The 13116-nt window shown below is 37.3% G+C and overlaps 1 protein-coding gene across 1 annotated transcript; it reads right to left on the bottom strand.

Moving 5' to 3' along the window:
• Nucleotides 1–522: 522 nt before the first annotated feature.
• Nucleotides 523–12451, bottom strand: si:ch211-163l21.10 (basal body-orientation factor 1). The gene is made up of 12 exons (XM_063007216.1): nucleotides 12350–12451; nucleotides 11114–11366; nucleotides 10617–10682; nucleotides 8223–8366; nucleotides 7640–7720; nucleotides 7430–7500; nucleotides 5563–5707; nucleotides 4233–4585; nucleotides 3303–3443; nucleotides 2861–2965; nucleotides 836–892; nucleotides 523–714 (listed from the first exon to the last, which is right to left on the bottom strand). Exons 1-12 carry the CDS (start codon nucleotides 12391–12393, stop codon nucleotides 615–617), a joined length of 1560 nt encoding a protein of 519 aa, XP_062863286.1. The 5' UTR covers nucleotides 12394–12451; the 3' UTR covers nucleotides 523–614.
• Nucleotides 12452–13116: the final 665 nt, after the last annotated feature.

Below are 13116 nucleotides of genomic sequence, written 5' to 3'. Positions count from 1 at the left end.
TAATTGAAGGAAAAGTTACCCAACACCTAATGGCTCTGTGTGTGAGGGAAGTAATAATCTCCTGAAATACTGTATAAAATTAACACATTTAAGCTTTGTTACCTTCAAACCTGTTAAATCAAAATGTCACTTAAATAGAACCTTCTGAGCAATGTGATGTAAACAGTGAACAACCACACAAAGTTGCAATTTAAAGAAATTCCATCAGAGAATTATTCCAATATCAGTAAAGGGTTACACAGCCATGCTTAAGGCTCTGTACTGCCCACTAAATCACAATAACCATTACCTTTAAATCCAACAGGCTAAACCATGATTCCAGGCTTTCTCTATTTAGTCAGAGACTCATTCAGGATTTCATGGTAGAGATTTGAAACTGGGTTATACAAAAGCGCAATAGGAATTTCATTTCAGTGGTCAAAAGAAGCTAAGATTTTCAAGTGGCTAAATCAGGGTCTTAAATTAAACTTTTAGCTGTGAAGATCATTAAAAAACTTAATTAACATGACATGCAAAAAGAAATCTGAGTGTTAATATTTTTAAAGCACTGTAGGTGGGTTGGTGGTGATTGCCATTTGGTTGTGTAATAGTTTCCATGGACATGTTACCAAGGTTCAGATGGTCTGTAGGTCTGGGAATCTACAGAGATTGGAGGAAATGTTGGACACATGTTCCTGGGTTATAAAGGTCATCTGGGGTACCTTTTCTGTGGCCCTGTGTGAATGGCAGAGAAACAGGAAATGTAATCATGCATGACACTTATGGATTTATTAAAACAGAACCCAAAATCTCTTTTTTTTTTAATTCTGTAAAACAAGGGAAAAAAGCCTCATACCCTGGACTACTCTCATTCTGACCCCTCTCTGAGGTAAGAGCCAAAGGCTTGACTGTTCTGTAGAAGAGTAAAGAAGAATGTGTGTATTACAGATGTGACATATGAACGTACAGTATATGAACAGTCAGAGTGTCTGCACAAGTTTAGCGTTCACTGGACATCCTACTATAAAATCTTTTAGAAAGAAGTAAGACCTATATTTAAAACCAATACACTCTCTTTACAAAGGATTTACACTGCGTAACAATGCATTGGCCTGCCGCACAGCAACATGGTTCCTGAGGACCTGGGTTTGAGACTTTCTTCCAGTAACTGCAGCATTTCACCTGTTCTGGTGTCTTCAGTTTTTCTTTCCACCTTCCAGTACATGCACAAGGTAAGTTGGCTGCTCTGAATTGTCCATAGGTTTAATTAAGAAAGTAATTGTGTACTTGTGTTTCCCATTCCAGGATGTATTACTGCCCAGTGTTTCCAGTGTATAAAATGTCATATTTCTAGGGGCGGCACGGTGGCTGAGTGGGTAGCACTGCCCCCTCACAGCAAGAAGGTCCTGGATTCGATCCCCAAGTGGAGCGGTCCAGGTCCTTTCTGTGTGGAGTTTGCATGTTCTCCACGTGTGTTTACTCCGGGTGCTCTGGTTTCCTCCCACAGTCCAAAGACATGCAGGTGAGGTGAATTGGAGATGCTAGATTGTCCATGACTGTGTTCGATATAGCCTTGTAAACTGATGAATCTTGTGTAATGAGTAACTACCGTTCCTGTCATGAATGTAACCAAAAGTGTAAAACATGTTAAAATCCTAATAAACAAACAAACTAACCTACTAGAACTACAAAAAGAACAGATGGTATTGTCAAAACTGACTTTTTTTTGTAGCTGATTGATTGCTTCCAAATAGTAAAACATGTAAAAGTCCAGTGAAAAAACTTTCCAAGAATGGTGGAGGCTGCTGTAGCAGCAAACTATAGGTAAAAACTCCAAGTTAATGCATCTGGTTTTGGAATAAGATGTTGAACAAATGTAGGAAAAATCAAAAAGCCAAAATGTAAAGTTTTAGACCATTTTTGTTTTGATATCTGTTACAATAAGAGAAGTCTCAGACTTTTGCCCCCACTGCACATTCTGAATGCTAAAGTAATAATGGTCATGTTATGGTTCTACAATATTGCATGCTATTTTAATAAGTAACTTGGATAAGGAAGGAACATGCAAAACTACTTACATGGGGCAAGGATCAAACCCAATCCTTAGGTTTATTTTGGCTTGCCAATAAACTATTGAACTAATCTGAGCACATGAGCAATACAGAATAAAAACTCCTTTTATATGTAAACTTATATAATTACTTTTTCCAGCCACTTTTCCTTTCATCTATCTATCCATCCATCCATCTATAAATCTGTCCTCCCTCCTTCATATGCATTGCATATCTTCTCTCGAAAAAAGATGTATTCCAGCTGTCACCAGAGAACCGCAAGCGATTGAAATGTGCTTAACAAGTTGCCGGATGAATGTTAAGCCAAGCAGCAGGCTGGAGCTGCTGTGGCCACTGTGCCCCTATTTTTACCCCATGTAAAAACAGACTCTGTTACAGAATAGCATACGTGATCATTCCTTTTTATAAATTCTTATTACAAACCCTGTTTCCAAAGGAGCTGGGACACTTTCTTACATGTAATAAAAACTAACATTTGTAGTGTGCTAAATTGTTTGAACTTTCATTAAACTGATAAAAGTACAAAGAAAACATTTTCAGTGTTTTCACTGACATACAAAATAATACAAAACAGAATGTGACGCCTGCAACACACAAAAAGTGTGGACAGAGGCCAAATGAGTTTACGATTATACAAGAAGGTCCTTCCTATTTCTAGAAGGTTCCACAATTAGCAGTTTAACTGGCATGTGATGTCATCAAGTCTGAGTAAAAATAAAGCATCATAAAGCACTTTGCCATTCAGGCTTATTTTATCCACATTGTGAATATAACTTGTGACAAAATGTTTCAGTTTCAAAATGCTTTACCTGTTTTTTAAGCCATTTATTTTAGCAAAGAGCAGCCTCAGCACTTTTTCCTTCTGCTCCCAGGTCAGTTCAGAGATGTCCACTTTCGAGCTCTGCAGGTTGCTCCTAAAATACAGGTTAATAATTGTTGCTAATTAATAGTAGTTCATTGTTGTGTGTATAACACTATTGCACACCCACCCCTTTTTATTTAGTTTTTGCAATACTTATTACTATAGTAATCTAATGAGCTGGCTCAATTTGAATTTACATGTCCAGGGCAAATGAATATAAATGTAGTATATGTAGCAATATATCTGACTGACTGTGCATTCACTGTTTTTACAGATTAAGGTGGTACAATTACGTATGACATAATTATGAAAAATACAGCACTAAACTACACTGCTGATGAGAAGGGGATTACTGGGGATCAAAGCCACTGAAACCTGTTCCAACTTACCAACTTTCTGCTTCTTCCAGATCAGTGTAAACACTGTTGGTGCTGTGGGGAGCCTTGGTAAAGGTGCGTATGCGGGGGTAGTCCTTCCTTCCTGACCGTGCTTCACTCATCCGTTTGCGATACGCTTGTATTGCCTCCTGTCTTTAGACATGATTTTTGTAAACATATGCCATTTTAAAACGTTTTATAGAGTAACAGGGGAAACACGGATTCAGCAGTGATTGAATGCCTATTACATTTCAGTTACTGTATAATATCAGTATTAATTTGGTAAATATTCTGTTTTTTTAGAAACAGCCTTTATCTAGTCAAACTTAATTATAATAAATGGTCAATACTAAGTCATAGCTAATGGACTGAAAAACTAGTAAGCATAAAATTATGGCTACACCTCAGTATTTAAGGATGATTAACTCTTTTACCAGTAGGCTGAGGTTTTCAGTTAGCTCTTGCTTGAAATCCAGTTCCACTAAGATCACTCGTGTGTGTTAAGTATTTTTGATTATGTTGGAGTGTGTATATTTTATTAGTTACCATTAAAGTCAAACTACTTTACATACACTTGTAAATAACATTTGTGCCAAAATTCTTAGGTTTTCAATATTATCAGCAACTGATCTTTTTCTTTTTATACATTAAAATGATATAAAACAGTAGTCTCTTGCCAAGGCTGATAACCTAAATTTTAACTGTTTGCTAAAAGTATTTGTCTAAATGATCAGAACCCCCAAATTTTATTAAAAAAAATTAAGGCTGCTGGAACATTTGCGTCCTTGCTCACAGTCAAGCAAACTTCATATTGCTCTGGGTTTAGAGGCTGCCACGTCAAGTGAACCTCACTATTCTGCAGTGTGTGTGTGTGTGTGTGTGTTTTAGAGCATACTTGTGTTAAAGGTACATTTGTATTTTTAATCAGTGTGTTAAATATACCTGTATTGGATCTGACTGGTTAGGATCTCCTGCTTAACCTGAGCCAGAGCTTCATGAAGGAACAGCTCAAGCTCGCTGCGCTGTTCCACGATGTTGCGTGCAAGACGCTTCACTCGACTCATCTCTTGCTCCCGCATAACCAGCAATTTCTGCAGCTTCTCCAGCTCCACACTGCCAGCCTGAGTTCTAACTACAGCACGCTCCAGCACAACTGCCTTCTCATGTTCAAACTCAGAGGCCTTGATGACCATGGCTTTCTCCAAAGTTTCCACTTTGGCCTTCAATTCGGAGAGCTCACTCCGCTGGGCCGCCAGCTTGGCCACGTTCTCTTTAATCATCAGCTCGCTCATCTCCTGTGGGGACAATAAGACAGCTGACCTAGACCACCATCAGTGCAAAAGTCGGACCATTTACCAAAATGAATAAATTATTTCTTATAGTGCACCCACACTTGTGTGTACTTATCTAAATTACATATATACATGTCTAGCTGGTGTGTATGTGTGAAAATGGACTAGGTATGGGCATATATGTGCCCTGGAGCTCACAATGGAGGAGTCTGTCAATTGCGTTTGTCAGCAGCAGGCCAGAGGTAACACTGTCAGAGTGTGGTGTGTGTGTTTGAATTGGGGTCATGGAAAGTATGCGAAGCGCCAGGCCACAGCGAGACAGGAGACTGGCTCCTGAGATAGAGGTGAGGAGAAGAAGCCACCACAAGCAAACTCAAACATACAGCTCAGTGAAAATAAATATAGGAGGGGGAAATACCATTCCAAGTGTACCCACCAGAAATCAGGAGTTACCATAATAAGAGATATAAATCGAATTTGGCTGTTTATTATTCATAAAAGTGCTCTGCTTTAATGGGTGGTATTTTAAATAAGGGTTTCCCAATGGTGTTCCCACTTCAGGTGTTTGCCTTTTAGAGCTCTTTAACTCTCAGGAAGCTGCAGCACTATTTGCAGCCCTGCCCGAATTATATTTGAAGGCATTTACTGTATGCTCTGATGACAACAGAAAACCAGTCCACACAAAAAACTGTAAAATAAACCCATTATCTAAAATAAGAAGCTGGCGGTTTGGCATCACAGCTCACTAACAGAGCTGTTATTGAAAGGTTGGGATGGGGAACCCATTCATAGGGGACTGAATGTCTTTCAGTGCACAGTGTGCTACCTGCAGCACTTATTTTTGTTGAAAGTAAGCATACATTTAAGCATTGAATATGTATTATTCAATACTGCATGTTTTTAGAAAAAATAAAAAAGAGTTTACGCAGTGGTTTGTAAATTGATGTAGTGCAGGAAAAAAACTGCAATGGTGATGATACCTTGTGGAGGTTGAGAGAAGTGTTCTCGTCTGTAAGAACCTTGTTGCCCCTTGAAAGCTCCTTCACTTCCTTCAAGTGATACCCAAGTGCCTCCTTTAAATGCACATTCTCCTTGAAAACTGATCGGGATGCCTCATCCAGCTGCCTGTTAAGATAAGCAAAAGTGTGGGTAATTACAACAGTTCAACATAAAGGAATAAATAAATGGAAAATCAGTAATATCTAGTAAAGACTTGTTTTGCGAGGCCAAGCATAATCTTTAACAAGGTTTGACATGTGAGGAGTCTTTGCAAATGTTGTGTATTAACAGCCCTAAAAACAATTTTGACTAGGTGCAGTTTATTTAATGGCATCTCAGGATCTCTTGTAATCGGGAGTCTTTTAAGTCGGTGTGGCTTTCATACTACATGACTGATCGGCGATAGGCGGTTTCACACTACACGATCTATCACCAACTGGAATCACAGGCAAGCTTCTCTGGTCTCCCAGTGGATTTGGCTACGCAAACAGCATGGATTGTTCTATAGGGAGTTGGAGGTTAATAAATATTTTTTGCAATGCAACGCTGGTGTTCTGTTCTGTAGAGAATGATAAGGTCAGAAATACTGTAAAACTTGTGTGTGTGCTGATGTATTCTGATAGAAACTATATTATGCCCTTACACCGTATCTTGTGTTATAATTTGCTGTTCGACATAGCACTCATTGCCAGTTGGGCGACTCGGATCCAGATATTTGACATGCTAGATATCTTTCTTCGCACGGATTGAGTCGTTGAACAGTTCACACATAGCGATTGAGAGTCGAGTTTCGATCGCCGACATCGCCGTCCGTCCGTCCGTCCGTCTATCTATCTGTCTGTCTGTCTGTCTATCCATCGCATTTTTTTGCATCCTCAATCTCATAAAAGCTCCCTCAGACATCAAATCACATGGCCAATTGTGTCAGTTGAGTGCTCAGCCATTTAGATTTAAATTTAAGGTATAGCAGATGTTTTTATCTAAAGGGACTTACAATTATGACTGAATACAATGCAAGCAATTGGGGGTAAGGGTCTCACTCAGGGAACCAACAACCATCTGAACACCAATACCTTGACGACTAGGCTACCACTGCCCAACATTAGACTACTTACAGTATATACTTCATTGTCCCACTTTAGCATCATTTAATTGACTTTAGTTTTTGTATTGTTGGACTCATATAAGAGAATCATAAAATTATAATTCATAGAAATTTAAACAACCTCTATATGTTATAATAAAAGCAAAATCTTCTCTACATCATCAGCCTACTGTGATCCAAAAAGGTGTCAAAAGCTACCAGATTATGCACAGTACAGTACATAAACTCTGTTAAATTGCTCTAAACCACCAAATACATTTTAAGAAATCAGGCTTATTCTCTTTTAATCTAGCTGTGAGTCATCTGTTCTTACTCGGTTGACCTCAAATGCTTGTTTTGGCGAAGCAGGTGCAGGATTGTCCTTGGAAACCATAATAAAAAGGAAACTCCTGAGCAGAAAGACTTGCTGCCACAATGCCACTTCAATAGCAAGATTTTAGAAGGTTTGCTGCCATGTATTTAGTAAACTAATCAAGCAAAACTAACATGTGGCTTTTGCTGTGATTATCAAAATTGCTCTTGTACATAATCACACATGTTCAGACATGAACACATTCTTACACACTGTGTGCAAAACAGATGATTTAATCACAGGCTTAGGTGACTATCTTCAGTGCGATGAAGATAATAACCTGTTTTTTTTTCTACAAAGGTTATTTATTTTTTCTTTATGTGTGATGGTACTATTTGAAGAGTAAACTATCCTGTAATTGGAAAAAGGGAAGAATGGACAGAACACTTACACAATTGCCTCATTGTGGGCTCTTTCTGCTAGCTGGGCAATTCTTTGCTCGGCTTCCTTTTCTAAACGAACCTAGAGGTAAAAGATACACAAGTAACTGTTCCACTTCTTTGTTTTTTACTTAATAGTTCACAGTTCTAAACTGTATATTTCTGCCTCTTTGTGGCTTTATTTTTTTCTTTTTTCATTTCAGCACCTCTTACTTGCTTACCTTCTCACTGAAAAATTTGTGCTCCATTCTTGCAAGGCTCTCCTGGTGTTCACGTTCAGCAATATACATATTTTCTTTAATCTAAAAAATACAGTGGACAACACATCAGCATTATAGCCATTCTCGGGTTTTAGGTGAGTTAAAGCACCTTTTAGTGTAAAAACTGCAAGCTGAAAATGCTTTTATATTTATTTATAACCTTGCCTTGTTCTGTAGGAATCTACGTTATTTTTACATCAGTTAGCTCTTTGGAGGAACCATTGATTTTTTGAACATTAACATAAAATGTAAAATTCTATAAAAATGTGACATTCTTGACCTGCCTATCAAGTCCTAATGAGTTCATTAAGGCCTAATGAGTTGAATAAGTTGCACACGCAACAATTAATTATTTTCTTTTTGGCCACGGTTGTACAAACTTTTGCACACAGATTTTGATAAGCTAATATTGGTGCCAGCACAGGATATTAAAAGTGTCTATTATTTCAATATTAATGTTTCTTTGGAGAATTAAGAACCATGTAAACTATTAATGTAAGCAGTTAAGAAAACAACACTCATACTGGATTGGATAATCATGTACAGTGATTAGCTCTTGTTCCATGTCAGCCTTTTTTTTGCGGAACTCCTTGATGATCTTAAGTTCCCCCTGAATCATACGAAACTCGCTGGTTTTCTTCTTGATCTTCTCTTCCAACTCATTAATCTTCAGCAAATACTCCGCAACCTGCAACAGCCAATCAAAACAAATAAGAGGTTAGCAACCCAGGACTCATGATAACAGGGATGGCTTTTAAAAAAGTTTAAAAATTGGCAGTTGCAAGAGCTAGGAATAGCGGGATGGCAGGTTTTCTGAGAAGTGGCTTGTATGTGCAGCATCACTGCGGGAACACAGGCCTACAACCGCTGGAATAAGAATTAGAACGTTTGCATAGCCTATGGCCTTTCCATGTAAACCAGAACAGAGTATAGCCAACCACCAGAAAAAAAACCCAGCAACTGTAGCTATTCGGGGCCACTGCAGCCATGCCCAACCAACTGTTCTTGACCTTCTGCCTTTAGTCTTGGAAGGGCTTTTTGGGTGGTTACATAATGCTTAGATTTGTAGTTTTGCTTAATAATGCAAACGTCTTCGTTTGGCTGTGCAGTAAAGCATTAACACCATGATAACAATAATAGCGTAGCAAACTTATGATCTGTTGACACACTCATCATATAAGTCTTTGCTCTGGAGTAACAAATTACAGAATTTAATTCACATCACTCTTTATGCTCATGAACACTTAGAAACCATTCCACCATCAACTTGCACAGGGACCCGAATCAGTCGTGACGATCTAAATTTAAGAGCTTACAAAAAACTCTACTCAGGAAAAGACTAGCAACCTCAAGGGTGTGAAGTGAATGCTAGATAATTTAACCTCTACTGTTATGTACTGTGATTCAGTCCGTACAATATTAGTTTGTATGCTTTTGCCATAGACAGCCTAGAGAAGATTAGCTAAATTCCTATGAAATGACCTCACTTACTGAAAAAGTATAAATAAGGTCACTGGTTTTTGTGTAAACTTGCTATACACGTCATTAGCTATGACTATTACGTCCCCACTGGTTGTTCATTCATGAATTCTAAATATCATACTTAGACTTAATAACCTTATTTGCCCCATGATCTCAGACAAGTGTAGCTTACCTTTCATAAACAGCATCATCATTATGTGAATATCTAAACATTTGAATCCCAACTTTAGCACATGTGTGACAAATACCAAACTAAACAAACACGCTGTTTTTAAGATCAGACCTACAACATTACCTCAAATAAGTTAAGCTGCATTACATTATTTGCTTCTTGGTTTATTGCCAAGTGTCATTTTTAATTGCTGTCATGAAGTAGCAGTGGCACATGACTACAGCTGGAAACGCCTTGATGAAATAATCTTACAGACTTTCTCCCTGAGCTCAGTCATGTTAGTCCACTTAATAAAGAAAATTAGTAACAAAAGCAGACGCCTATTTCTTTTTTAAAACTATGACTGATTTAGTGTTTCCATTAGCTAAGTCCATTTCCAAGATTAAGTGTTTTATCAAATTTACCAAATTGTGAGGCCGACATTGGATTCACATGGAACTCCACCACAACAATGTGTTTTCCAGAACAATGCTTTAAGGGTGAATGTGACTTTTGCCGTGTCTAAAAATGGGATGTTTTATGTTTGTCCAGACCAAGTCTTTTTGTTTAACTGGGGCCCATTTTATCCGTAAGAAGCAAAAGAAGGTTGTGACAGCTGGTGACAATGGCAATGCATTTCTTAATTAAATTAAAACAATTAGGAGACTGTGGCGAATGGTCTGGTGATTAGCTACTTTTTGGAATTACATACAAATTCTTGCAATACATTCACAATTAGGCATTGGGCATATAAAATGCTTTGATCAGCATAATAACAGCGTTGAAGTGACGTTTGTAATTTACTACCAACAAACCATGAAACGTGCAGGATAAATGGTTTGGCATGTATAATACTGACTGATGCATTCCAAGACTACATACAATTTAATTACAGACTCTATGATGCCATAGAATGGGATTACATGAGTGCAATTTTTGGGCCTCTGTCGTAAAGTTTTATGTTCGCTGTATTTATTTCACTACAAATGAACTAAGTATGTGTATAATTAGAAATAAATGTTTGTTGAGAGTAACACCTTTTCTCCAATTGTAAATTTACGAAAGTAGAAAGGCAGTCCTCTACAGTCTAACAATAATTAAAAGCTTATGTTATATGACATATTATGATTGGCAGTATACTGCTGACTGAAAATTGCATTGGTACTTCTGGTCATATAAAAATATCTTGCTGTTCAGTCACTCCCTGTTCTTGGAACAAGGTTCTTATGTAAATATATGATGAATAAATACACAACTACTGTTTCAGTTGGGGACAGTTTGGCAGTGTTCAAGCTGGTTACTTACTAAAAGCTCTTTTTCTTGAAAGGCTTTTGATTTATGATCTTTTAGTTGTTCTTCCAATGCAGCAGTCTGTAAAAACAATAACATTAGAAATAAAAGTCAAATATATCTAACACACCATTCATATAAAGTAGTTTAGGCAGCACAACTAGTACTACTATATGGCACTTTGATTGCAGTGTTAGAGACTTACAGTTATGACTATACAATTCAAGCAATTAAGGGTTAAGGGTCTTGCTCAAGGGCCCAAAAGTGACAACCTTCTAATAACTAGTCCAGTACCTTAACCACTAAGCTACAACTGCCCTTGCATTGTATTTTTTAACAGTTTGATGACCAAATAGTGCAGCAACTAGTGACATACTGTTTTATGTATGTTTTGTAGATTTGGATTTCACAGTTGCCAAAAATGGCTCCCGTATTTAAGAAACATTTATTTAACGTATTTATTTGGACTTATTTGCATACACATAAGCAAGGTAACAGGGTTCATAACCAACCTTTGTATCTTTCTCAAGGTCCTTCTTCTTTAGGAAACCAATAATATCAGTTGTGTCCTTCTCGGCTCTGTACTGTTGATTTGTGAGCTCTTCATTTGCCCGGGCTAGTCTCCTAGCGACTTCACGATATTCTACACGAGAGTTCTCTGTTACTTCCAGTCGAGACTCCCACAGAGCAGCATTAGCTTTAGCCCTTTCCAGATCACATTCCTTATCTGATTTGGAGTTTGGCTTGATTTCTTTCTTTCCTTTACTAGATACAAAGAATGGTGTAAACTTTAGAGACCGTTATGCAATAAAATTTCAGGAAATAAGCAATTTATGACATTTCATTTCTTATGTGCTCAAATTACAGTGTTTGAAGAGAACCTTTACAAACTGTACATTTTATTAATAAAAATAAAACTCCACGAGATTTAATTGTGTAATCTGAGTAAATACTGAAGGTCTATTTATATGTAATGTTAAAAGTTTATATACACTTATGGGACATGTAAAATCTCTTAAGTGATCTTAATTACAAACTATGTTCCAAAGTTGGGAATGGAAAATAATGGCTAATTCTTTTTAATCTGCATTCAAATAAATGTAACAAGCACTATATCTTTTTAATGCGAGACATTATTTAAATCTAATTTGAAAGATGGACTCATCAGACCACAGTACACGTTTCCACTTTGCATCAGATGAGCTTGAGGTCAGTCAAGTCGTCGTCTGTGTTTTAGGATCTTGTCGATATTTGGCTTACGCTTGCTAAAAAGAGGTTATCACATTATTTTACATTATTATGCATAATTACTGTTTATCAATGTAAAAGTACCACATTGAAAATAAAGCATACAATGTTTCATGTGCAAAATGTATAGAGAATTTAATGTTTTGTTTCTTTCAAAAATCAATAAAACAAAATTTAATTGGGGTGTCAGAATCAGTAAAAATGAACATAATACCATGACCTGTTACACAGTATCTGATATACAGTACTGGGTTTCCACAAAACCAACAAACAGAATTTACAGGCTACCTGTAGTCTAGAGTTTGTTTCCAGAGTCTTAGCAACGAGTAAAACAAAACACCGGACATTATTTACTAATTTTACCTCATTTTACTCCAAAAAAACCAACAAGAAAAACACTTTTGCAAGTGTTAGCCTAGCAGCTAGCCTGTGAGTGTAATGTAATCTAATGAGTAAGCAATATCTACTGTGTGTAAAAATTCTTTAAAACAGTCGCTCACCCTTTTGTCCGTTTCGCTCCTTTCTTAGTTTTTTTCGTCGGCATATTTCTTAATTGCAACTTATATATAAATAAGGGAAATATATTATCGATATAAACAAATTAACAAGCAGAGAAAAAAGTAAAACTGCGGACACAAACTTTTCTTCTCAACGCTCCTGCCATCTTGTTTACTGATGCCATGGAAACGCGTCTGCATACAGGCGCTGTGGATCCTGCATTCGACATACGATCCGCTTCATTCATAGATTAAACAACGTTGCTTTAATTTCATCTTGGTTAATAAATAAAATACATTTTAATAAAAATTAGGTAACAAATCATCTGCATGGAACAAAATTCTGCACATTTCAATGCATACTTAATGGCAGTAGCGTAAAAATATCAGTTTTAGTTCATATATATCAATATTTGCTATATATTTACTGTTTGGCTTGCCATAATACATGCATAATATGTGCAGCCAATGGGGGGGGGGGGGGGGGGGGGGGGGGGGGGGGACATGAGTTCATGTCGTGGAGGGCCATGGGCCCCAGCGCACCTGCCCCCCTGTAGTTACGCCACTGCTTAATGGTTTATAACATAACTTCATTAAAATGACATAAAATGTGGAAAATGTATCTTTGTACAGCATGGTGCATGTAGCAAATTAACAGATTGTAAATGTAATTTCAGTTTGTTTCCATATGTAAAGTGTTAACTTTTCTCTCAGACACAATATAGCTTGATGTCCAAATGTTCTCCTACCTTTCTCAGGTATTACAATGT

This window comes from Trichomycterus rosablanca, chromosome 13 (genome assembly GCF_030014385.1).
Source record: "Trichomycterus rosablanca isolate fTriRos1 chromosome 13, fTriRos1.hap1, whole genome shotgun sequence".
In the NCBI taxonomy this organism is placed as follows: Eukaryota; Metazoa; Chordata; class Actinopteri; order Siluriformes; family Trichomycteridae; genus Trichomycterus; species Trichomycterus rosablanca.
Note: the sequence above shows the minus strand (reverse complement) of the source record. Positions and strands in the feature narration are given on the sequence as shown.

What these genes read in the sequence shown, in the direction of transcription:
- si:ch211-163l21.10 (XM_063007216.1), bottom strand. Translation starts at nt 12,393, where the DNA reads ATGCCGACGAAAAAAACTAAGAAAGGAGCGAAACGGACAAAAGG. An exon ending in ACCAGTCAGATCCAATACAG is followed by an intron (nt 3,444 to 4,232) that starts GTATATTTAACA and finishes TCATGTCTAAAG; the next exon opens with ACAGGAGGCAATACAAGCGT. An exon ending in ATAAATGGCTTAAAAAACAG is followed by an intron (nt 893 to 2,860) that starts GTAAAGCATTTT and finishes ACTCTTCTACAG; the next exon opens with AACAGTCAAGCCTTTGGCTC.